Genomic DNA, 27,165 nt, shown 5'->3' on the forward strand with positions numbered 1-27,165 from the left:
ATTAAGTGAAAAGAAGACCATCTCGACTAAAGAGGACAGGTTAGCGCAGGGTTGCACTGTAAGTTTTGCCTATTTCTTTGAATAACTGGTATAATTTTTGCTATTGGCTATCATCCAGGGCTTACTGAATTGATGACAGCTGATTGCTCTACGCATGATTGAGCAATTTCCTACAAGTAATCCCACAAATTGCGTATGGACGAGTCGATTGATAGTCTTTATTCGTATAAAGTGTTTTTCTGTTGGTAAAAGCCAGCTCGTAATCACACTTAGCCATCAAAACTTATATAATTCACTATATATTTTTTATTTTTTTGTATGAGTACTCTAAAATCAATAAACTACGCAAATATTTAATAAAGTTTATAGAGTAAATAGCAAATATTTATTTAAAAATAAATATCTATCAAATGTGAAAAACAAATGCGCACACCCACCGATGTTTTCGTATTTCTTGGCAAAGTTCGATTAAACATTTCAATTATTTGTAAATATATTTGCTTAGTAAGATAAAAACGAAGAATACATATGTATATTGACGTTTCACGCAGTCATTGCACCACACGTTTAACTAACGACATTGAGGCTTCGTCTAAGAATAATGAAAACAAACAAAACTTCACTTTCGAAAGGTCGTAGCTTGAAATTCGCACTTAACCGTTAAACGCCGTGTTAGAAAACAATTGTCGTCACGCCGAAATGAACATAATAAAAATGCTGGAAACGCACACAAAGTATTTGAATATCATAATTTTAATATCGATTAGCGTGAGAGAGTTTTTCTAGCGCTAGCACGGAGCTTAAAATGACATGTCCTGCTTTCTAAGAAGCAAACTGTAAACTTTGTAGGCAAGGTCCGTTTTTAGGTGACCTTTTTCATTTCCACAAGTACGTAAATATTTTATTGAATTTCTCTTTGACACGCAAATGCATTAAAATTGCCATCTACCGATGTGCCACTATGTAAGTATGTTTGTATATAGTATAAATATATATTTGCGTTGACCCAACTGAAAGTCTTCATAATAAGCGCCGATATGCATTGAATGGTGGGAGTTGTAGTGCACTTGCACCCAGACTGTTGTATGCGTGTATGTATAGGTATGTGTGCGCCATAGTGGACTTCAAAGGGTATTATGGTGTAATTAAATTTATTCCATCACCGGGTGCGGCCTCAAATGGAAAATGGCTGCATGGGATAACAACAGCACGATGCTAGAAAATGTTGTGCGTTTTTTATGGCGGAAGTGTGAACGAGGTCACAGGGGAAAAGCGAAATTGAGTGGCATTAAAAAGCAATTTAATCATATTTTCCTTGAAATATACTCCTGGTTTAAATATGTGCTTGTCTATGAATATTTGATGTGCACTAATTTCATAATTGAGTAGTCAAATATTTTAACTGGAACAAAGTGTAGAAAGTTTTAATGAAATAAAAAAAAAAACATTGATGATACTTAGGGGTGATTAGTGCCTAATGTCAGTTGATTAACATGTTGTGGCCTCATTTTTTTCTCTATTATTTTTGGGGTTTTCAGTTCTGAACTAAGTTGAGTGTGGAGTTTATATAACCGACAAGCTTGCTGAGAGAGGTTGAGTAGCTGATGGGTGCGCTTAGTGCAGTTATGCGATCTTTTAGGGGTCCTGAAACTTCTTACTTTTGGAAAACTAGACAAACTCATCGTTCGCTGAAAGATATTTTTTTACTACAAATATTTTGTAGAATATGATAAATACAAAAACGCTCTGCATATATTGTGACAAAAAAGCACCCGGAAATTGTAATTAAATTTCCCGGGTAAATGATATTAAAAAATGTTATGCTAAGTTGGTAGGACTGTCCTTCATTACTATGCCAAATATGAGCACGATCTGTCAAACAGTTTGTTTACAGCAGCTGTTTAAATTGGTACACCTCAGTAGTGAGTTGCAATTTTTGCAATGGATAAAACTATCGAAAAAAAAAGAATTTTTTTAAATTTTAAATTTCTAACAAATTTTGTGTGAGGAATCGTTGCGAATATTGGGACAGGCTTACGGGATTCAGTTTTATCAAAAATACAAGCGAGTGGTACAAAACCTTCAAAGACGGTGGAAAGGTCGTTGAAGACATGCCTCGTTCTGGACGAAAAATATTTTAAAATAGGTTGCAAACTGAATCGTACTAGAGCACGACAAGTCTCGAGAGTCCGTTTGAATGATGTTGATCAGATATTTGAGGTATGAAACGCGTTCTTGCTCGACTCGTTCCGATAAAGCTGATTACTTTTCAAAAATAGTACCGTAAATAGGTCTCTGTGGACATGTTTGATCGTGCGAATTCCGATCGCACATTATAATAACTGCCGATAAACATGGGTTTGTGAGTTTGACATGCAAAAAAGTCAATAACCATCGGAATAGAACCCTTTTTCAGTCGATCGAAGACATAAAACAACATTCCCTTAAGGAGCTGAAGGCCATCACAAAAAGTGCTTATGGACAGTGTTTTGAGGACTGGAAAAATCATTGGCATAATCTATGCTAAGAGTATTATAACTGGTGGGGAGTACTTTGAAGGCGACAAAATAAATCTTGGAGAATTATTAAATATTTTGCGTTTTATTTATAATTTTTTTGTCAAAATATACTTATGTATATGTTTGCTCAAAGCTTCTTATATTACTTTATAATTTTTTGAAGAGTTCTTGAGAAATTATTCATGGTACTACTAATTTAAATGGACTCAAAACGCTTCTGAGAAACAGTTGCATTCTTATATTCAAAAATTACCAAATTTTTATAAGCCAACATGACTGTGGGCACTGTTATATTTTGTTAGATCATGCGCCTAAAATAGTCCGAAATGCTTTAAAATACGTAAATAAATACGAAAATTTAACACAAAATAAAAAAAATCAAGCAACAACAATAATTAATATCAATGTGTTAGCGATTTGGCCAAATAAAGCAACAAAGTGACAAGTGTGAATGAACAACCGGAATGGTAAAAAAATTGACAAAAACTTGAAAATATAACTGTAAAAAACATACGACTGCTTGGCTGACGGCTTGAGCTCGCTTGTGACTCTACAGGAAGTGCACTATTTATTACTTTTTTAACACATGGTACGACGACGGCTTAGATAAGTTGTTGAACTTTGAGTATCAATTTGAATACACGCCGATGTCGCCATAATTTTGGCAAAGAAATTAATGTGTCAATTGTTATTTAAATATTGCCTTTATTTTCGTTTTATTGCGAGCATTATGATTGTGGGGCATAAATGGCAAAAGATTATCAAAACAAAATGCAAACAAAGATATCACAATAGCGATAACAGCGGTGGTGTGGGCACCCGCCATTTGGGAACTGGGGATAACGACGGCGATGACGTTGCATGAGTTATGGCATTTATGACGCGAAAATTTATAGCGAAGCGCAAAACGTGACTCACATAACAAGCGAAATAAGCGCAGTTCAGGCGGAATAAATGGTACATTTGTGCAAAACAACAAATGCAACAGCAATGTGTCTTAATTTTAATTATTCAAGTGTGCGAACAATGTAAGAAATAAATAAATGTGAAAAATTAATAATTTAATTGAAGTGGAAATAAGTCCAAAGCGGGCGCACAAGTGTATGATTGCTTGGCAGCTGCGGCAGTGCGTATGCACAGTGGCGCAAATGCGCATTTTTCGTGTTGATTTCGAGTTAAGCCAAGTTGAGTAATGTGGCAGAAGCCAATTGGAATTGCATTTTAACAAGAAAAAAATTATAAAAAAAGAAGGAACAAAGAAAAATTATTGAAAAATATATACAAAAGTATAATAATTACAATAACGTATAAGACGACTTTTTATGCGTTCATTAGCCGACCGGCCGCCAACTTGCGTAGCTTGCAAAATTTTAAGTGCGCGCTTTGTGTGCCATATGCTTGCTGGCGGCGTACACTTGTGAGCGGCGCATATGCGCATGTGCGTGTGTTTGATCAACAATTGAAACTGAAATAATGAAGTGGTTGCGAATGTTTCATCCAATTGCGGTAACGAATGCAATCAACTTTTTTGCTTAATTTTTCACTTTTGTTTGATTTCATTTATTTACTTATTTATTTATTTATTTGTGTTGCGTTGGTTTTGTTTCAATTTGATTTTCTGGTTAGTTTTAGCCATCATCAAAGTCAGCAAGCCAAACAATATAGCTGCTCTTTTGCTATTTTAGCCGAAGCGTGTTGCCATGATGACGAAACGACAATCCACAACAACAGAAGTTGCCAACTATGATATGTAACCAAGTTTGAATGGTTGAATGGTTAAATATCTGCGTCTAGCGGCACACATATACAAGTATATACATACATATGTATGTAAGTATATACAGTGCAAGTATACATATGTATGTATATATAAATATAAATAAATATGGTAGTAGGTGTATCTAACGATAGGCCTAAAAGTATTTACAAGTGCTTAGACGCACATCTACACTTACATATAGTATATACATATACATACACACAGGTGTTTGTGCTCGGAACGCTGCAAGCAGCACTTTGCACTTTTACACTTAGCCTGATTTATTGTATTTGTTTCACAATAGCAAAAAAGAGCTAACTTTGTATAGCCATAACATAAGCCAAGACCAATTCAAGTGCTTTTCCCACTATGGTGGTGACTATGGCCGTGGAGTGGCAATGTTGGACAGTGCGTCATTGCTGGCAGAACTTTGTTTGTGGTACTTCCAGTATACCATTGGAAATTGCATGAGCAAAACTTCATATGGTCAACATTGTAACTATTTGTACAAAAACAAAAATTTAGCCAATAAATTTTATAATTTGCTTAAATGGTACTAAAACAAGTCTGCCAAATGTGTTTTGATTATTGGCTTCAGGTTGCGATCCAAATAACGGTTTGTTGGGGCTGACTAATGTCTCATACGACATGGTGTACTGATTAGTAGGAGCTTCCAGGAGAGAGTGAGTAAAGAAATATGGACAAAGAAGCCACTTTCTTCTTCGGATATATGAATTAACTTCCACATATTATTCGCAACATATCTTATACCTTTACAGGCTATTGAAAACCTCTCTGTATGTCGCTAGAGTAGAGTTATTTAGCAGGTGATCCAAGTAGAGTTACTTCGTCAGCTTATGGTCAACATAATCAGCCTACAGAGCGTACTATTCGCAACACCATCACCCAACTTGAAACCCAGCATTTATTATTGGATAACATTCGACCGAATAGACCACGTTCAGCACGCAATAAAGAAAATATAGCAACCGTAGCTGAGAGTGTACACGACGATCGTGGAGAGTCGATTCGGTGCCGTCTGCAACAACCTGGACTGACGTATGGACCGACTTTGCGCATTTTGCAACCAGAATTTTAATTGAAAGAGTACAAACCTTCGACCTTCCCAAGCAACGTCGCTTCGCCCTATAGGCTCTTAAAAAGTTCCAAGAAGATCCGACGTTTTCTAGCCAATTTTTTTCAGCGAGGCCCATTTCTGGCACAATAGGTCCGTAAACAAGTAAAATTTATATACTTGTATGCTGCTGAATAGATTTAAGAGCTGCCATTTCATTCAGAAAAAACATATATTCATTTAAGGGCCTATGGAATTATCAATCCATATTTCTTCGAAAATGATGCCGGTGAGAACGTAACCTTCAATGGCGACCCTTATCGCGCCTTGATAACCGACTATTTGATGCCTGAAATTGAAGCTTCTCGTTTCAGCGACATGTGGTTTCATAAAGATGGGCGCCACTTCCCACACATCGCATCAATCAATGGAACATTTCGGTGAGCAGATAAATTTACGTTTTTGGCCCTTCGATTGGCCACCAAAATCGTGTGATATCACACCATTAGACTTTTATGTAAAGTCTAAAGTCTATGCGGACAATACCCCTTCGATTCAGGCTTTGGGGCAAAACATACGCCGTGTCATTCGTTCGAACAAGTCATCGAAATTGAACTCAACGGATGGACCATCTGAGAAGCAGCCAAAGTCAACATTTGAAAGAGATAATTTTCGAAAAATAAATGTCAAAGAATGTTTTTTCTTTCCCCATTAAATTTGAAGTTTTTATGTTTTTTCTTTAAAATAGTAGAGAACCTCGAAAAAGGTTACCTTAAAACAGTGGAGTTTATCGGTGCATCTAGTGGTTATCATAGCGCAAGATTTTCATCATTTATTATTTTAGAAAATAAATCGTTAAAAATCAATAAAACAAAAAATGGATAACATTATGTTAATGGTTTTTCGACGGTCTATGCAATTCTTTAAAAATGTTTAATCTCGGTCTTTTATGAAATGCTTTACCGATAATGATTAATTTTATAATAAACCGCAAACATCACTATTTTTTAGTAATAAATTAAAATCATAAAGAAGATTAATAGAAATTTTCAAATTTTTTTGCTCAAAATATAACTCACTTTTAAATTAAGTATTTTTTATGAAGTTTTTGCTAAATGTTTTGCTTGTCTTTAATTATAATACTATAAAACTCAACATTCATTCTTCAATAAGTGATTCTAAAAATAAAACGTTTAACGATTACCGACTTTGCCTTATAAAAACCTTTTCCTGAAATTAAACTTTTTGTTTCAAAATAATTTTTTTTTATCATAAAATAAATCACTGCTGAAAATAATTATTTTCATAACCCACAGTGCGTTGTTCCGCAGGTCGAACATGTGTAGTAATAAACTAAAGCGTCAAAGTTCTGGCTTAAGACACGCTGAAACATAAAGATTGTTATTACTGCCTTCATTGTTGTTGCGCACACACACACGTTTACTTTACATGCATTTATGGCAATTGTTTCAGTTAGTTGGCGCACTGCCATCATATTGCTATCACAACTGCCATCACCACCACCCACTGTAGCGCCACCAGCACCACCACTGCTGAAAGCTTTGTGTGTTTGTGTATTCTTAGAAGCAATTCCAAAAGGTGGCAAGACGAATAGTTAGGTTAAAGTGCAATACAAAGTTGTCCTTCCCGAGCCAAGGGGCGGCAGAGTTTTAATACTGTTGTGGTGAGCGAAGGAAAACCAGTGAAAGGATTGAATGAGTGAAAAATCGATAGCGTAGAGTATGTACGACTCCAGGTTTAATGATAAATACGTATAAACATTTTTCCAAATACATATGTACGCATATTTACATTCATTTACATTCTTGGAAATTCGAAATACGCAAGAGAATTTCCGCAAAATTTTCCAAAATAAACATATATACTTACATACATACATATATAACGGGTGATTTTTTTGAGGTTAGGATTTTCATGCATTAGTATTTGACAGATCACGTGGGATTTCAGACATGGTGTCAAAGAGAAAGATGCTCAGTATGCTTTGACATTTCATCATGAATAGACTTACTAACGAACAACGCTTGCAAATCATTGAATTTTATTACCAAAATCAGTGTTCGGTTCGAAATGTGTTTCGCGACAAATTTTGTTCAGCGATGAGGCTCATTTCTGCTTGAATGGCTACGTAAATAAGCAAAATTGCCGCATTTGGGGTGAAGAGCAACCAGAAGCCGTTCAAGAACTGCCCATGCATCCCGAAAAATGCACTGTTTGGTGTGGTTTGTACGCTGGTGGAATCATTGGACCGTATTTTTTCAAAGATGCTGTTGGACGCAACGTTACGGTGAATGGCGATCGCTATCGTTCGATGCTAACAAACTTTTTGTTGCCAAAAATGGAAGAACTGAACTTGGTTGACATGTGGTTTCAACAAGATGGCGCTACATGCCACACAGCTCGCGATTCTATGGCCATTTTGAGGGAAAACTTCGGACAACAATTCATCTCAAGAAATGGACCCGTAAGTTGGCCACCAAGATCATGCGATTTAACGCCTTTAGACTATTTTTTGTGGGGCTACGTCAAGTCTAAAGTCTACAGAAATAAGCCAGCAACTATTCCAGCTTTGGAAGACAACATTTCCGAAGAAATTCGGGCTATTCCGGCCGAAATGCTCGAAAAAGTTGCCCAAAATTGGACTTTCCGAATGGACCACCTAAGACGCAGCCGCGGTCAACATTTAAATGAAATTATCTTCAAAAAGTAAATGTCATGAACCAATCTAACGTTTCAAATAAAGAACCGATGAGATTTTGCAAATTTTATGCGTTTTTTTTTTAAAAAAGTTATCAAGCTCTTAAAAAATCACCCTTTACAAGTGTATATGAAAACGTATGTTTATACATTTATTTCCGACCCATTCATATATTCCAGAAAGTGTGCGTTTGCACATACTTATGTATATACTATATGTATATGGTAGATATTTACATGTAAAGTTCCAATGTGCTTTCATATTCTACAACAGAAGGTTTGCTGGTCGCCAAGTATTTTAAGTGCATTCATTTGTAATTGGTTGCCGCTCAACCAAACTTTTAATGTTCTGTGCTTTGGACGGTTGTAATGTTGAGAGAAAACAGTTGGGATTCGCTTAACAGTAGAGTTTTTTCTGATAAATATATACAAATGTACATACGAGATAATTTTTGTAGTTGTTGGTGCAATAAAAAACTGAAATGTTTGTGTATGCATTGGGTCCTTCACATCAGTACATAAACTTTTGCTTACGTAACAGGATTGAGTGAAGTAAAAAACTTGATTGATTAATATGCTTTGATTGATGCCAAAAAAAATTTGCAACAACAACTCAAAGTTAAGGCATATTCATTTCGAAAACAATCCATTCCTTTCCGAATAGAAAAAAATGAGTCGGAGGTGCTTAAATAGTTAGTAAAGGCTGCCGAATTCATCTATTCATCGATGAGTCAAAATATATTGTATATTTTCTTTAACAATTCTTATATAACGGGTGAGCCAAGTTGATGTCCTTTTTTCAATAGCCTTTTTTTGACAGACTCACGTCTTGTCAAGCTGTCATGGTAGTTTTGTTCAGTATTGTTGGTTGATATTTCATCATGGAAGGGCTTATGCCTGAACAACCTTTACAAATCGTTAAACTTTATTACGAAAATTCAAGTTCGGTAAAAAATGTGTTTCATGCGCTTCGCTCAACTTGATCAACATAATCGGCCTACAATACGCAACACCATCAACACCTTGAGACCCAACATTCATTATTGGGTAATATTAGACCGAACAGATCACGTCCAGCACGCAGTGAAGAAAATATAGCAGCAGCAGCTGATAGTGTACACGAAGACCGTGGGGAGCCGACTTGGCGCCATTAGCAGCAACTCGGACTGACATATTGAACAACTTGGCGCATTTTACGTCAATATCTTAAATTAACAGCGTACAAAATACAGCTTGTGCCTGCCAACTGAAGCCGCTTCGCTCTGTGGGCTTTTGAAAAGTTCCAAGAAGATCCAAATTTTGTTCAGCGATGAGGCCACTTTCTGGCTACATTGGTACGTAAACAAGCAAAATTGCCGCATCTGGAACGAAGAGCAACGTGAAGAGATTCTGGAGCTGCCATTTTACCAAGAAAAAACAACAGTTTGGTGTGGTTTGTGTTCCGATGGAATCATAGGTTCATATTTCTTCAAAAATGAAGAATGTGAGAACGAAACCGTTATCGCGCCATGATCACCGACTATTTGAATTGAAGCGCGTGATCTAGGCGACATTTGGTTTCAACAAGACGTGACCACTTCCCACGTATCGCATCAACCAGTGGATTTATCGAAGGAATACTTCGGTGAGCAGACAATTTCACGTTTCAGGCCAGTCGATAGGCCACCAAGATTGAGTGACATCACACCGTTGGACTTTGTAAAGTCTAAAATTTATGTGGACAATCTTCGCTGCAAGGCTTGGAGCAAAACATCACGCGTGTCATTCGCTAGTTACTAGTCGAAATGATCAAACGAGGCGTCTAAAATTGGATTCAACGGATGGACCATCTGAGACGTAGCCGCAGCCAACATATGAAACAGATAATCTTCAAAAAATAAATGACAAATACTGTTATTTCGAATGATTATAAACATTCCCCATTAAATTTTAAAGTTTCTGTAGTTTTTCTTTAAAAAAGTATGGAATCTCGAAATGCATTAGTATTATACAAATTTTGCCTTTTAAACTGTCGTGTTGGTAATTGGAAAACCTATTGGTTATACACTTTGGCCGACATTGACTTTTTGGGTAGAAAACTTAAGTGAATTAAAGCTTTCCGTGAATATTTGTATAAATATTTAGAATATTCATAACAGAATACGCGAAGAGGTGATAAATTTGATTGAATTTTATGCGTTTAGAAAGCAAAAAGAACCGAGTAGTTTGCAAACTCAGGCTTTACAGATCAAGCGGTTGCCGTAAGCCTCATTCCTAAGGGTTGTGTGGATGGTGGACAGAGAAAAATATACTACTTTGAGACAAAAGTTCAGTTTGGTATCTTTTCAAGGCATTTACGCTTTGAATTCCACCTTCAGAATCTTGTTAAAAAGAAGTTAAATCATTACTATGGCAAACGCCCAACCAAATGTCTTGTTCGGTATCTCGACAATACTTTTAACACGTAGAGGAGGCCCTGATTAATAAATCCTATCGTCATAAGTAGTAAACAGATAAATTAGAGCTTTAATTGCTGCACTAAAATTGAACAAACGAAAATAAGTTTCATATCAGAAAGTAATAATAACTGTTTATATGCGTTTCTTTGAATATTGACCGACGAAAATGTTTATCATTTATTGTTAATGATTTGCGTTTCCTTTAAAGCGTATGGGAGTTCCTATTAATTTCTGCCTTATCGCTTGTATATAGTAAATGTGTTATATGCGTAGTCGTGTGTTTTTCTTTGACGCACTTAAATTTTGACTCACCTTTTTTTCCTCAATCATCGGATTGCTGGATTGCTCGCCGAAGACCGTCGCTTCTAGCTGATAGTTGACAATTAATGCCTTATCCGTTGGATGTGGTTCGATTGTGCCGCCTTTCCATCGTCTGCGCGATAATAATCGATTAATAATATTGATTGTTATTATACGCTTGTTTTACTTGCATAAATTAATTAGAATATTATCTTCATTAAGTAATGGAAAAATTATATTTCACACAAATCATAAAAGAATAATTAACAAATTTATCACAGCGCAAAATTCACGAAATTATCATAAAGAATTGATTATTAGTGTTTTATCAAGTATAATATAATATTACTATTTAATTGAAAATAAAATTGTAGGTAGTTACGGATATTGTTTTTTAAACAGTTGTACTACTACATTTAAATATATTTTAAAATATTTTTTTGTTTTCTAGATTATTTTCCCTGGAGATATGTTAAATCAAAGGTTTACATCAATCAACCAGCAACGCTCGAGGAGCTCAAAGACAACTTTTAACGCACTAGCCGAAATTTCAACCGGAATGTTTCACCAGCTCATCGAAAATTGGCGTAAATGGGTGGATATTTGGAAACGGTGCCGTGAGGTCCTTTAGCCGACGTTTTTTCAAATTATAAATGGCATAAAATTATCAGCACAACATATTATTATATAAAACAGAACCCATTTTGACATCACGTTTTTGTTGTTGTTGTTGTAGCTGCAGAATATTGCGAAGTTGACAGTCCTTGACCGGGTAAAAAATGCGGATCCGATCGGGTTACGTAGACCGGACTGTGGTGGAAACGGAATTTTTAACATCACGCCGTTCTTCTTGGTAGACCCTTTACATTTTATTTTTACTTATGTATAATATATTAAAAATCATAGCATGCCTTTCTCCAACGGTTATTATTTCTTTAATTCATCAGTTTCAAATGGAATGCTTGACATTTGCGGAACAGCGACATTTTAGCAAATACATATGTACATACAGCTTAGAGATAAGTGCATACATGTTTGCATGTGTAGGTATTTTGCGAATTTGCAAAATGTTATCTCCGTTTTTCAAAATATTAATTTTAAAATTAAAATCGAAAACATCACTTATACTCACACCTAAGTATAAATAAAGTCACATTAGGGTTGTGCTAATTTCTTTCAAGCACAAATAAGTTTATATATAAAAGTCTGCTTTCATACTTAGTTACAAAATATCTTTTTTTTACATTTCAAATGTGTTAAATAAAGCCAGCTACTATATTCATTCGTATTTTTGTATTAGAGCTCAGGTGTGAGAGAATTGAGAGAGTTGGAAGTTCGTTTAATACAGATTTCGTTACACGCTTTAGCGTAGTGTTTGAAAAGCGGAATGTAAATGTTTGACAACAAAAAATATTTTTTTATGCTAGTGGGTATGCAATTTTTCAGAAGTTTCAGGTATGAGACCTTTGAGAGCGTAGATTTTTCCCAAAAAAATTTATTCCGTTCAGAAGAACCGCTGCTCGATCGTAAATTAGTCGCATAAATTACTCTACTAATTCAAAAATCATACATGCGTATATACATACATATAGATGTATGTTTGATTTTGAAAAATATATTAGTCGTCCGAAGAGAGGAGCCTATAAGAGCCACGACCGAAAACAACGCGTCAACTTCTTGAAAGTAGTATCAACATACATACATATATTTCAATCAAGCTTTAAGAATTATTTCTCAAATTTGAACAGGATAACCCTAACATACACACTTACTACGATGTATGCCTTAATACATATGTACATACATTTAAAATGTATATGTATAAATGATTTATGTGTTCATTTTTTGCCGCTTGGAGCAAATGTTTTTGCCATCTAAATATATTATGTTTTAGTGCCAAAATGATTCCACATTGTTGTTTTTTATAAAAAAAAAATGTGTTTCGCATATTTTTGGGTTTATACATAGACTTTCTTTATGTTGATTTTTTGTTCAGAGAAATTATTTTTTCAGCTATACCGGATATTATAAAAATTTCCAAATATTTTTGAAATTTCTATATTTTTATGAAATTTCAAAATTTCTATATTTTTATGAAAATTTCTTTTATTGAAATTCTTATAAGAAACCCTTATCAATTTCGCTTTCATTAATGCAAGCAGAAATGATTCAATACGGCATTCGGATAAGACGAAAATCCCTTATTTGACGCAACCACCGAGTTTCAACCGCATTTAAAGCAGTGAGTAAGGGAAAACTGCGTCAGCACGTTGGTGGGCCGAAGAGACGCTTGTGCAGAACGTGGTCGTACGATACACATACTACATATGTACATAAACACTCGCATATTCGTAGGTATTTATGTGCACAAGATTTTCGCGTGTCGGTCGGTGCGCAGTCGGAAAACGCTGAGGAAATGGAAAATCGATAATGCTGACACACACTTTTCAGCCGCAATCAGGCGCTGGGAAAAAGTTGCACCTTTGCAGCTTTTTTCTCGCAAATTTATTTAATATTTTTTTTTACAGTTAATCATACTTTTGCTTATCGCTCAATTAAAATAATAAAATTTTGAGCTTTTCAGCTGTGGACAACCGTTAGCATTTGCATTTGGGGCGTGTTTCGCTGTTGCCCCCCGAAACGGTGAATTGTTTAACGCTTACAATTGGGCAGCTCATCTTTCACTGTGCTTGGCTGTTTTCTTTGCAACACTACAACAACACCTTTTATGTAAATACATTTTTCTTACTAATTTATGTTATGATTATTTTTTCATTTTTCATTTTTGCATTTTGCATTTATTTGTTATTGTTGTTTTTGTTGTTATTTGTTTGGTTTTTGCTCATCTGTATTCACTCACTTTTTTATAAACTTTGCATCGTCGCTTGTTTGCATTTTTTCGCCAGTTGTTGTTGTTGCTGTTGCTGTTGCTGTAAAACAATGCGATTTTCTATATGTTGCAGACGACGCTACTGGGATGCGTTGTTGTCGATAATTTTTTACAATTGGTTGTTGCAATTGTTGTAAATACACGTTTTGTTGCAACTGCAATATTTGTTGTTGCTGTTGCTGTAGCTGTTGTTGTAATTGTAAATCGCCGGCAATTGCATTAATTATATAATAAATATAATGAATAACAAATAGAATGAGTGTTAGGCCCGCGACTATTTGAAAGAGCAGCAGCACAAATGGCATACGCGACGCAGCGACGCAGACGACCGTTTGCCGATGTCGATGCCGATTGTCGATTGTCGATTGCCAATACCGACTACGTCCAAACGCTTGCTCCTCTCGATTCGTTCTGACTACTGCTGTCAGGCTAGCTAACTGCCGAACTGCTGTGCCTCTGCTCCGGAGCTGGGCCGCAACCGCCACTGATGGCTCACCCAGCTATGAGTATGTTTATGTATGTATGTATGTCTGTATGTGCCAGGCTGTTGGTATGGTTGCGTTTGTTGTTGCTGTTTATGATGATGATAATGATGTTGAACGTAGTTTCGTATTTGTGATATACTTGTTGCACAGTGGGCCAAAATATAAGTGATATGGTTCGAAATATTTATTATAAAAAATTAATAAAATTTGTATTATTCTCGGTTTCACAAGTCTTTATTCTTAAATGTTTATGAATTCACGAGAGCGAATCTATAAAAAATATAAATCCCAATTTTGTATATTTTTAAAATTAAAAAAAAATTAAAGTTGCTCATATAAATATGCCTATATTACTTCGTGCCCAAATATACGAAATGTAGTCCAAAAAATGTCTACAATATTGCGATCCAGAATAATTTTTTCGAAATTACAGGGCTCACCTCGATTGAAATTCAGAAAAAATTTACTGGTTATACTTAAAAAATATCTACTAAAATCTTTAATTTTTTTTGAGCGTAGACCATTGTACGGACAATAATTTCAAGTCTGAATTTTGTGTTAGGCTTTATATAGGAAGAAGGTCGAAATCTTTGCAGCACTGGAGGACTTTTCTTAAATAATATAATAAAATTTTAATTTTTTTTTTCAAAAATTTAAAAAATTTTAATTAATAATTTCAAATAAGAAAAGGTACTTATTATTATTTCCAAAAATCAGTTTTTTTATTTTTCTTTTTATACGTTGAGAGATCGTACTTTCAATATTTTTCAAAACATAAATTAAAAAAAAATAATTTCGGATATTAATTTAAATTTTACATATAAAATATTATACAATAATAAACTAATAAAGTCCTTGTTAAAAAAAATCAACTTCAAAATTAATAAAATTTTATTCATTCCAATATACAACTTAACCCTACTAAAACACATTTTCATTTATTTACATATGTATGTATATATTATTTATAAATTTCAACAGTCCGAACACACTGTGCATTGATGTGCTCAACGTCACAATTACGAATATCTGCTCGCTCGCTTACGAGTAGCTACAGTTTCTATTGTTATTGGCGTTGCTATTTCGTTGTTTTGTTGTTTCATCGTTTTTGTTGGTAATTAGCAGCGTGAATGGGTGCAGGGGGCGGAGAAGGTGGTGGGTTAACCTATGTTCGGGGTGTGCTTTGTGTACGCGCATTCGCATTCGTTGTGCTTTGGTGGTTTTTGTTTTATCTCGGTGTACTGTTTTTGTTTAATTTCCTTTCAGTGTGACATTCATCAAGTTTGATTTGTTCACTTTTTATCACTTTGTGTGCTTTGCAGAAGTCAAATGTGTCTTTGACAAAACTTGCTGGATTGTATGGTATGAAAGCAGGCATTGCCAACATGAATTGATTAGTTGGAAAAATAACTGTATAAACAGTTATACGAAATTTGGTTTAAATTATATTTTCAGAATTTTAAAGTTGTGCCAAAATTATATAAAAATTCTTTACATAGTTGAAAACATGACGATTTTGCCGAATTTGGCATACGTGGGCACGACTGTCTTGGATTATTTATATTAAAATGTAATAGACGTTCAATTACAACTCAAAACGACTCAAAAAGAATTCTTCGTTTACAACACATATACACTGAATGAATTATTACCATAAACTATAATTAAATTAATAAATATTTATATTTATTACAGGTATGCCTTCGATTGCTTATACGCTTAGAAACACACTTTTTTCTCAGAGCTCTGATTTAAAATTCAGAAATCTTACAATACTCCATTCCCATTGCTATGCTCGACTACGAACTCGTCGTACAAACCCACTGCCCATCGGGCAATTTTTTTGAAAGCGTCTGCATCCAACAATTCAATAACGTCTACGTTTTTTGGAAACTTATCCACCTCTTGCAAGTGATCCAAAATCATTTGACCACGTGTGTGACCCGTTAAATCCACCGTCGCATGCCAACTGCTTTTCTTCCGCACGAGAACGCTTTCAAAGAGAAAAGCAGCCACAATCAGGGCATCACACGGGATCCAGCTTTTGAAACTCGACGGCAACCATTGAGCGCGCTCCACCTTGTTCATAATGTCGATGGCGGAGCAAGTGTTGGCGGCCAATGCGCCGAGTTCGTCCAAGCGCCAATTCTACCAAACATGAGAGAAAATAATATAGTAAATATTAATAATTTTAATTTCAGTCAAAATAACTGCTATAGCCCACTTACAATGCATATAAAAAATCGATCTTCCATACAGGGTTCCCAGGGCAGTATGGTGATGGGACACTTGGTTCTAGCGAGTACGGCATGCGCTGCTTCGGGATCTGCATAGAAATTGAATTCGGCACAGCGAGTGCAATTGCCAACGCCTGTTAATGAGAAATAGAAATTTGAGTGTATTTTAGAATATTTTTTTTGAGATAGGTGGAAGTGAATATACATATATGTACATATGAATATATAAGATATAATTGCAATATTTCGTTTAAATTACTTTTGTTTTTAATTTTTACAAATGCTGACAACTCTATAAAATTAAGAATTTTCAAAAAAAAAATATTTTGTTTTTATTCGCGGGTTATCTGGTAACATTTCCTATTTTTATTTCCAAACATTTGAACTCCGTAGTAAGCCAAGCAAAAACCGTTAGGCAGATTGTGACTAATACACAAACAAATGAACAAATATTCAATTTTATATAAAAACATGTGTATGTATGCCTATTTAGGCTACTTATATTTATAATATAACTATTTATACATACATATATACTCACCTTGATGATTGCCGCCCATTAGATAAAAGTCCTTAACTGCATTCGCGAACCCATCACCGAACATAGAGTAGCAAAGCGCAATATTCGTTAATGGCCCCACGCCAATTATGGTTACTTTTTTGGGATGCTAAATAATAAAATAAATATAATGAAAATATCATTGAAATAAAAACACCTAATGAAAATGCATGCGAAATGTTTGTACCTCAGTGCAAATTCTATTTATAGCCACCACAGCGTGCTCTTTTTGCACCACCTCATCCAATTTGTAGTCTATCTCCAGGGGCAATATGTCGCCGAAACCGTCGCGGCCATGAAAATACTTGTTATCATCGAGCGGTGCGATGGGTGGTATAAGCGACTGGGAAGCGCCATAATAAATGGGTATCTAGAGTTGGCGAGTTTACAAAATTAATAGCACAATTTATTTACACCTTTGCAAGTAAAATGCAATTTTGGCACAAAAATACTTTGAATTTTAAATTTCACAACAAATGCCAAGCGCTGGCGGTCTACCACGTCCGCCATGCAAATTGGCGCCAAATATTACCTCAGTCCTATTGTAGGCCTTCAATATGCGATACATGTTGCGCGCCGCATTACGCAGATCGGTATTGCCACAACCACATATAGTCACCGCCAATAGCGTGACGTGTTGCTGGGCGGCAGCCTTGAGCAGCAGCATCAAGGCCCAGGCATCGTCGCTGCCGCCATCGCAATCCAAAATAACAAAGCGATTTTGTGCCGACATGAGCGTTGAGTTTTTACGACTTTATCACAGTTAATATAACTTCCAACTATCCACAAATGTTTATAGTTTCATGCGTTTTCAGCAAGTTATCTTCGCGCAGCTTATCGCGCACAACTTGCTTATATTATTATGCGCTATTATTATCGCTTAGTTGCCATAAATCTCATGAGCATGTGCCTTCTAACACAAATTGCTTCTTTTCTTATTTCGAGTACAATTGAAATTCTTTTATTCACGCATTATTCATAGTGAACACACAATTGCTTTGTAAGTATATTTCCACTATATGTACATATGTATGTAAAGAAATTTGCGCATCTGTTGACCGTTTCTTGCCGGCTGCTCACTAGCCACTCTTCCAGCGTACTAAATTCCAATAATAAAACACAAAACTGTTAAGCAGCGTGAGCAATTGCAGTTTATATTAAGCATTTACTAGTTAATATGACTGTGTACTTCTACTATATTTTCAGCTCTCTTGCGGCAATTTATCAGCTGACAGCGATCACATATGAACGAACACTAGTTCTTGCACTATAAATTTAACAATCGAACTTTGTTTATCTATATTTGTTAGTAGTAAGGTATGAAATTTGAAGGTGTGTATATGTGTACGCCCACCTCAGCGTATTGACAGTCCTCACGCACCTGCACACAAATGCTTAGTGAATTTGCCAGCAAGCCGGCAAAACACTACACAACTCTACACTCTCTTTCTCTGCGATTTGCAGTGTTCTCTGCACTTTGTTTGCACTCTTACTTGCTCTTACAATTCATAGATGCGGAAGTACATGTTTGGCGCTATAACCAGGTAAAACGATTTACTTTGTTTTGTGAAAGGATTGTCTGTTAGAATATTAACGGTGACCTTAGTTTTCTACAAAAATGTTGGCAAGGTTCAAATGCGCGTAACTAAGCATACAGGGTAGACGAAAAATCTATTTAGCTTAGTTAAAAAAAGGCTAAGTGCGCCGTTTTTAAAGGCGTTTTTCTCGAAACTGTATTTTGAAGTCGGTTGGCAAGATTTCTCGAGAACCGATCTTCATGAAACCTTGCACATATTTTTGAGATAAAATTCTCTTAGACTTGGATGAAGGATTTTTTCGATTACAACTATTTGAAAAAAAAAATGCTGCAAAATTTTAATTTTTTTTTTTTGTTAAAATCCAAAAATCTAATTTTCAGTTGTTTTCCTACGTCCATGTTCTTAGTTAAGGTTTTAAGTAAAACACGTATTTTTCACTATTGATCTTGTAAGGAGTTATCTTGCCAACGTGAGCGCATATTTTTTCCTAGAGGTCACCGGAATTCTTTGTTAATAATGTTTGTTTGTAACAAAAAAAATTTAATAATATATTTCGTTTTTTTATATAAGAAAAAAAATTTGAAAAAAGGCTGTTTTTTACCCGTGGACACCCATGTAACCGCTTAAGTGGTGTTTAGTCCATTTGGTCACCTTATGGGTGAAATTTAAGAGTTAGGTAATAGAAAATTTTAATATGTAATAGTTAAGGCTTAAGGCTGGAAATTCAATTTCTACGCAGACAATATAATTTTAATTTTAGTACGAAATTTTATTGAAGAAAATTTCTCGAACAAACTGCTACATGCAATATTAATCACTTTTTGCGAAGTCACTGATGAAAAAGCTTTTTATACAAAAAATGGATTTTGTCTGGACGGTTTGTTTGTATATGTAGACCTACATACATGTTATAGTTGTCCGATTTGAATAATTTGTTTTTTCATACAAAAACTTTATTCCAATCGTTAAGTTTGTATGGCAACTAAGTATGTGCTATAGTGGTTCCAACAGCTTCTTAACGAGAAAGAGAAGTGTGCAAAATTTCAGATCGATATCTCAAAGACTGAAGGACTGGTAGGCGTGTGAGCCGATGGACAGATAGATGGGTGGACAGACGGACATGGCTAAATAGGACATCACTTCATGCTGATCACTTATATATATTATATACATATGATCTTCGAAGTTTCCTTCTGGTTGATAAAAACTTCGTAGCAACTTAATATACTCTATTCAAGTTATAAATAATATTTAACAAGTAACACAGCATTTTCCAACAGGGATAATTATTATAAATATAAGAAAAAATATGTTCAAATTTGATTAGAAATACGAAAAGACTTTTTCGACTACACAATATAATAATTCTTATACAAACATAGTTACATTAGATATGAACAACAATTGGTCTCCATTAGCACATTTCCCTTGAGCGAATAATAAGAAATTATCTTTTTGCTTGTGGAGAGCAAATCAGAAAGCACTTGACAGTAAAGTATTATTACATTTTGTGTGTATGTATGTAAATATGTATATATTTGCTTTTATTCACCCACTGCTCTGTGATAAAAAATAATGAAAAGCGCCAATGTTAAACAGTCTTAAAAGGTATGCCGGCAGTTCGTGTTTGGCATTTAAGGGAATAGTTCTGGCGTTTGTATCCCAAAAAAAGTTGCGTGTATTTTTTATTTGGACATTATTTTGGCAATAATTTTAATGATATAAATGGAAAGTAAGTAAAACCGGGAAACAAATTTGTGCTGAGTTTTTAATGAAACAGAAAATTATTATTTGTCAAGACTCTTATTGTAAGTTGCCAAAAAATATTGTTTCTCCAAGCGTTAGAAATATATATTTTTTTATTGTTTGTAAACATTATTAATAATAACTCAACGTCGAATGTAAATAGGACTGACCAATATGTTTATTATATTGAGACAACCCTTAACTTTCTTAATTTCTTTTGAGTGAGAAATTCTATTTCCATAAAACCTAATTTTATAGACTTAATTGAAAAAAAAAATCTCTTCCTTAGAAACCATTACCAAAATGGGCCGTTACGTAGTGTTCGATTGTGATGTCGGCAACGATGATGCATGGGGTCTGATGATGCTCATCAAAGCTGAAGAAGCTTTTAAAAGACGTGTTGAACTAACGGATTCTCCAGCAAAGTTTGAAATCATTGGCATTACATGCGTGCAGGGAAATAGCAATGTCGACCAAGGTGTAATAAATACACTCAGAGTGCTGAAGGCAGCCAATAGAGAGGATGTAAGTATGATTAATTCGGCATTAAAGCTATGCAATGATTCTAAAATAACTGTAACTACTCACAGTTACCGGTATATAAAGGTTGCAGTGCACCAATCATACAAAATCGTTGGGAGAACCCTGGAAATTATCATGGAAAGGATGGGTTCGGTGAAGTGCAGCATAAGACGCCAGTCAATTTAGATCTGGTGCGTCCGGAACATGCAGTCAATGCGATGTACGATTTTGTTTGTAAGGTGTTTTTCGATCTAGACTGAATTGTTTCTAAGTTTATTTGATTAATAGCATATCGTTTCATTGTAGCACCCGAAAAATGTTGACTTCTTGTTGATGGGTCCACTTACCAACTTTGCCATGTGTATCAATATGTATGGTTCAGAGTTCTTAGATAAAGTTGGTAAAATTCATATTATGGGTGGCAACCACAAAGGTATATAAAGCATATAACAAATTTTAAATTAACAATTACGAAGATTACTGACTAGATTTTTTCACTGTAAAATAATATATTATTACATGTATGTATGTATTATATATAGGCAGAGGCAACACAACAAAAAGTGCCGAGTTCAATTTCAAGATGGATCCTGAAGCTGCACATATTGTTTTAGCTCATGTAGATTGTTCAATAACAATAATTCCTTGGGAAACTTGCATCGAGGGCGATTTTGATATAACACTTGTATGTACATATAATTTTTACCATGAAAATATACACACATCTATGTATACAAATTGTTCCACCTAGGATTGGCGTTTGAATGTCCTCGGTTCGATTCAGAGTCCTTTCATCGAATTGCTGAATCTTGTGGAGCGTGCTATTTTTATACCCAAAGGTGTTAAACACTGGCTGGTTTCTGATGCTGTAGCCGTCGCAACCTATCTATTTCCACATTTGATGGCAAAGCAGAGCCGACTCTATCACGCAACCGTTGAATTGACTGGCAATCACACACGTGGTCAAATGGTTCTCGATCACTTGAAACAGCAAAAGGATAATGTGAATATTATTATGGAAGTGGATGGTGAACAATATAAAAATATTATTGCGTGGACCGCGGGACTGAGTGGTATAGATATGGCCTCGGAGTTAGCTAGAGTTTCGTAGTATAAATTTGAGACACATGCACAAGAACTGGTTGTGTACTTATAAAGTTGGTTAAAGAGTTGTTTTATTGCTAAATATAATACTTCAGTAGATCTTTGCGTTTTAAAAGAATTTTTTGACAATATGTACATATGTAGTTTTCTAAAAAGTATAATGTGTATATAACTGTATTTATGAAGTTTTCAGTATTTAAGTGTCTTACTTCAAAATCTTTAAAACAAATATATATAGTTTATGCTTTACTCTCGTCATGGAAGCTTTAGTTTTAATGATTTGGAAACAGTTGCAAAATCTGAAAGGATCTAGTTCTCAACAGGTCAATTGAAAACTTTGGTCTGACACATAGATGGCGCTACTAGAATTAAATCACCTATTGCTTGTTCTCAGATCTCAAATGAACGAAGAAGAATTTTTTATCGAATGAAGAGGTATTCGCCGAAATTAAAGCCAATTTGAAGCAAAGGACAAAACGTATCAAGTAATAAAGAACTATGTTCAGGTGCAACCGAACATTTTATACTCTTGACACTTGCATGAATCAAAGCCATGGCAATATCTTAAGATGTAAAACGTCAACCAAAGGGTCGGAATCTAAGCAATTTTATACATATGTACATATACTCTATATAATTCATACACTGACCGAATATGGTCACCATATACCATATGGTTTGTTGAAAAAACGAAGTGATTTGGTGTAGTATCGACTCGATTTTATTTATTAACTATTATATTATCATGTTAGATACTAAAAACAGGGCTTTTTTAAGCTTCTTGAGGAGAAGAACACATGTGCAAAATGTGTTTCAGATTGATATCTCAAAAACTGAGCGACTAGTTCGCGTATGCCGAGACAGGCATGGCTAAATCGAGTCAGCTCATCCCTCTGATCCCTTATACTTATGTATTTTATAGGGTCTTCGACATTTCCTTCGTGGCAAACTTAGTTAAACGAGTAACGCAGCATTTTCCATCAGGGTTACTTCTTACAAATACATAGGCATATTAGATATGAACCACAATTGGTCTCCATAAGCACCTTTTCTAGCTCACGATCATTGCTCCCTTGAGCGAATAATAAGAAATTATTTCTTTGCTTGCGGAGAGCAAATCAGCAGACGCTCGACAATACAATATTATTATATTTTGTGGGTATGTATGTAATTACGTATATATTATATTGTGATTTGCTTCTATTCACCCACTGCTCTGTGATAAAGAATAATGAAAAGCGCCAGCCCTAAAAGATATGCCGGCAGTTCGTGTTTGGCGTTTAAGGGAATAGTTTCGGGTCTAAAGCGTTGTGAATCGCAAAAAAAGAGTTGCGTGTATTTGTTATTTGGACATTATTTTGGGAATAATTTTAATAATATAAATAAAAAGTAAGTAAAACCAGGAAACAAATTTGTGCTGAGTTTTCAATGAAATAGAAAATGCCGGGACACTCATTGTGAGCTGCTATAAAATTTTGTTTCTCCAAGCGTTAATAATATATGTTTTTATTGTTTGTAAATACTATCAACAATAATTCAACGTCGAATGTATGTAAATAGAAGTTGAGTTGACTAATATATTTATTATATTGAAAACTTTCTTAATTTCCTTTGAGTGAGAAGTTCTATTTAAATAACAGGTAGCTACGGGCATACATTTTTTATTTTATTAAACAAAATCTTGTAAAATGCATACATATCTTTGAATAATTCAAAGCCTTCAAATTCAATTATTACTCACTGATAAGATTATAACATGCCATATATTTTGATTACCTATAAGATTAGTTTTAGAAGAGATGTTATATTGTACATTGTTTTGGGTATTTTGTTACCGCAATATGTATGTATGTACATATGTAAATGGATATGCATAAATATTTTTACCTCCGAGATGGTATGAGAGGGCTTTATGGAAGCTGGTGTAAAAATTTTGATGATGGACGTGGCGCCGCCCACTTTTTGGTAAAATTCCATATCCGGGACCGAACGGACCGATTTCGACAAATTCAGCACGTGACATTCTTTTTATATTCCTCTGTCACAGTGGGTGAAGTCGGACAACAACCACGCCTACTTCCCATATAGCCCAATTTCCACTGATTATTTTACTTTCCAGTACACAAATCAAAAAGCACTTAATATAACGGAATAAAATTTTGCACGAATAATGCCTTTAGTACAGGTATACGAGTATGCCACCTATGACCAAAAATTGTTCTAGTCCAACAAAAACTGTATAAACCCCTGGGTACCGAATATTTGAACCCCAGTACTTATAGTTAACTTTTGATCGAAAATATCTGTCAATGAGTGAGATATGTATATAATTGAAATTCAGGAGTAATCCATCTCTTACAATAGTATGGCTGTATGTCAATAAAAATTTGAATGGACCATATTCCACATAGCCCCCATATGCCTAATAAAAAGATTTTCGAACTTCCGGGTGACTTTGTACCGAATTGGGTGAAAACTTGACCTAACACCTATAAAACTAATATATGTATGTATATCTGAATTTTCGAACATCCGGCTGACTTTAGTCTATATGGTTGGTTTTTTAGAATGAGCATGATAATGGTAAGTGATATTGGAATAGATAAAATCTGGTCGATACTACCCGAACTCACATATACTATATGTATATAATATAATGATTTTCGTTTTTCTAACAAAACGTATGTATGTGCCTTTCAGTGAATGACTTATATAGAGTATAAATAAATAAAATTGCTTAGATTCCGATCCTCTGGTTGACGTCTTACATCTTAAGGTATTTCCCTGGCTTTAATTCCTCCAAACTATTATACAAGAGTATAAAATGATCGATTGCACCCGAACTTACCCCTTCCTGGCTTGTTTTTTTAGATTTCGTTATCAGTTTATATTAGAATTATTAAATCGACATGGGCACCTTGAGATAAGATATTTCGCATTAAGCCTGGACTCAGGCTTAATTTAAAAAGAAATCTCTTCCACAGAAAACATTACCAAAATGGGCCGTTACGTAGTGTTCGATTGTGATGTCGGCAACGATGATGCATGGGGTCTGATGATGCTCATCAAAGCTGAAGAAGCTTTTAAAAGACGTGTTGAACTAGCGGACTCTCCAGCAAAGTTTGAAATCATTGGCATTACATGCGTGCAGGGAAACACCAATGTCGACCAAGCGGTGGTAAATACACTCAGAGTGCTGAAGGCAGCCAGTAGAGAGGATGTAAGTATGATTAATTCGGCATTAAAGCTATGCAATGATTCTAAAATAACTGTAACTACTCACAGTTACCGGTATATAAAGGTTGCAGTACACCAATCATACAAAATCGTTGGGAGAACCCAGAAAATTTTCATGGAAAGGATGGGTTCGGTGAAGTGCAGCATGAAACACGGGTCAATTTGGATCTGGTGCGGCCGGAGCATGCAGTGAATGCAATGTATGATATTGTTTGTAAGGTGGTATTCGATTTAGATTGAAGTGTTTATAAGCTTATTTGAATAATTTTGTTTCATTGTAGCATCCAAAAATGGTTGATTTCTTGTTGGTGGGTCCACTTACCAACTTTGCCATGTGTATCAATATGTATGGTTCAGAGTTCTTAGATAAAGTTGGTAAAACCTATATTATGGGCGGCAATCACAGAGGTATGTAGAGCATATAACAAATTTTAAATTAATAATTGCGAAGATTACTAACCAGACTTTCCCACTGTAAAATTAATAATTATTATACATAGCCAAAGGCAACATAACTAAAAGTGCCGAGTTCAATTTCATGATGGATCCAGAGGCTGCACATATTGTTTTAGCTCATGTATATAGTCCAATAACAATACTTCCTTGGGAAACATGCATCGACGGCGATTTTGATATAACACTTGTAAGCACATATAATTTTTACCATGAAAATATACACACATCTATGTATAAAAATTGTTCCATCTAGGACTGGCGCTTGAATGTCCTCGGTTCGATTCAGAGTCCTTTCATCGAATTGCTGAACCTCGTGGAACGTGCTATTTTTGTACCCAAAGGTATCGAACGTTGGCTGGTTTGTGACGCTGTAGTCGTCGCAGCCTATCTATTTCCACATTTAACGGTAAAACAGAGCCGCCCCTATCACGCAACGGTTGAATTGACTGGCACTCACACGAGGGGCCAAATGGTTCTCGATCACTTAAAACAGCAAAAGGATAATGTGAATATTATTATGGAAGTGGATGGTGAACAATATAAAAATATTATTGCGTGGACCGCGGGGCTGGAAGGTATAGATCTGGACTCGGAGTTAGGTAGAGTTTCGTAATAAAAATTTGACATGCATGCATATATAAGTATTTGTATTGGTTGTGTACTTATTAAGTCGGTTTAAGGATTGCTTTATTGTTAAATAATATACTTCAGCAGATCTTTACGCTTTGAAAATAACTTTTTGACAATACAAAAGTGCAATGTATAACAATATTTATGAAATTTTCAGTATTTAAATGTCTCACTTCAAAAACTTTAAAACAAATATAATTTATGATTTACTTCCGTAATTAAAGCTTAGTTTTAATACCTTATAAACAATTTAAAAATATAAAGGGATTTAGTTACTTAACAGGTCATTTCAAAAACCGGAACTGACACATAGATAGCGCTACTAGAATAAAATCATCTATGGGGCTTTTCCGGAAACTAATAGGATTGAGTCGATTTAAAAAAATTGATTTTACCAATCATTACAATTCTTGAAAAAATGTTTAAATAGGTTCCTTCTGCGTCGATGCAGCGCTGCCAGCATGATGTCCAAGCATTGAGGGCGTCACGGAGGACACTTTCCGCATCTTTAACATCCTATACTTCCTACAAGCAAGTAATCCTCACACCTGAACTAATTGTTGTTGGTTGTTGGTAACTTTATTTTTTAAATATCCTTTAAAGCCTTGAAGCTAAATTTTGGTCAGTGTTATACCAAGTTGTTCAATAAGAGAGACCATTTCGATTAGCCCACAATTTTATTTTTTTTGATTTGTTGATACACTTTTTATATGAATGTATGTGAAGTAGCATTTAAATCTGCCAAATCATGGAAAAAAATTAATATCATGCAGAGATAAAATTCTTATTCGTGTAGGACCAAAAGGAATTCACGAGTAGAATAGTAGAAAGATGAGTTGCTGAATTTAAACGTGGTCGTACAAGCCTTGAAGACGATCCACGTGAAGGACGTTCAAAAACTGCATCAACACCTGAAATCATAGCTAAAATACAGGCTAAGATTTTGGAAGAT

General features: G+C 34.9%; 3 protein-coding genes across 13 annotated transcripts in view; 1 reads left to right on the forward strand and 2 right to left on the reverse strand.

Moving 5' to 3' along the window:
* LOC105225902 (kinesin-associated protein 3) overlaps positions 1-14,143 on the reverse strand; it is a 48,489-nt gene extending 34,346 nt beyond the window's left edge. For 2 of the 4 annotated variants that reach the window (XR_007422682.1, XM_049455746.1), the window contains exons 1-2: positions 13,670-14,143; positions 10,822-10,942 (exon numbers count right to left, since the gene is read on the reverse strand). Coding sequence is in view for 3 of the 4 variants with exons in the window: in XM_049455746.1 (XP_049311703.1) it covers positions 10,822-10,942; positions 13,670-14,004 (456 nt within the window). In the remaining variant the exon portion in view is untranslated. Of the gene's footprint in view, positions 1-437; positions 890-10,821; positions 10,943-13,669 lie in introns of those variants that run through there. The other 2 variants (XM_049455745.1, XM_049455747.1) reach the window with 2 other exon arrangements.
* A 1,705-nt stretch (positions 14,144-15,848) lies between these two features.
* Positions 15,849-18,367, reverse strand: LOC105225901 (uncharacterized). Of its 2 annotated transcripts, XM_049455159.1 has the most exons (6): positions 18,150-18,367; positions 17,513-18,079; positions 17,168-17,350; positions 16,963-17,089; positions 16,413-16,555; positions 15,849-16,332 (listed from the first exon to the last, which is right to left on the reverse strand). In XM_049455159.1, exons 2-6 carry the CDS (start codon positions 17,711-17,713, stop codon positions 15,952-15,954), a joined length of 1,035 nt encoding a protein of 344 aa, XP_049311116.1. In that variant the 5' UTR covers positions 17,714-18,079; positions 18,150-18,367; the 3' UTR covers positions 15,849-15,951. The 2 variants fall into 2 exon arrangements, with proteins under 2 accessions (XP_049311116.1, XP_011202877.2); XM_011204575.4 differs by having other exon boundaries at positions 17,513-18,367.
* Positions 18,368-20,108: 1,741 nt separating this feature from the next.
* On the forward strand, positions 20,109-26,456 carry LOC105225898 (inosine-uridine preferring nucleoside hydrolase). 7 transcript variants are annotated; one of them, XM_049455180.1, is made up of 7 exons: positions 20,109-20,250; positions 20,554-20,789; positions 20,855-21,025; positions 21,093-21,219; positions 21,329-21,471; positions 21,538-21,859; positions 26,159-26,456. In XM_049455180.1, the coding sequence occupies exons 1-7, from the start codon at positions 20,244-20,246 to the stop codon at positions 26,194-26,196; spliced, it is 1,044 nt and encodes a 347-aa protein (XP_049311137.1). In that variant the 5' UTR covers positions 20,109-20,243; the 3' UTR covers positions 26,197-26,456. The 7 variants fall into 7 exon arrangements, with proteins under 7 accessions (XP_049311137.1, XP_049311136.1, XP_049311135.1 ...); XM_049455179.1 differs by having other exon boundaries at positions 21,538-21,625; positions 25,925-26,455; XM_049455178.1 differs by lacking the exon at positions 21,538-21,859 and having other exon boundaries at positions 25,837-26,451.
* Positions 26,457-27,165: the final 709 nt, after the last annotated feature.

Source organism: Bactrocera dorsalis, chromosome 4, assembly GCF_023373825.1.
Source record: "Bactrocera dorsalis isolate Fly_Bdor chromosome 4, ASM2337382v1, whole genome shotgun sequence".
Classification (NCBI taxonomy): Eukaryota; Metazoa; Arthropoda; class Insecta; order Diptera; family Tephritidae; genus Bactrocera; species Bactrocera dorsalis.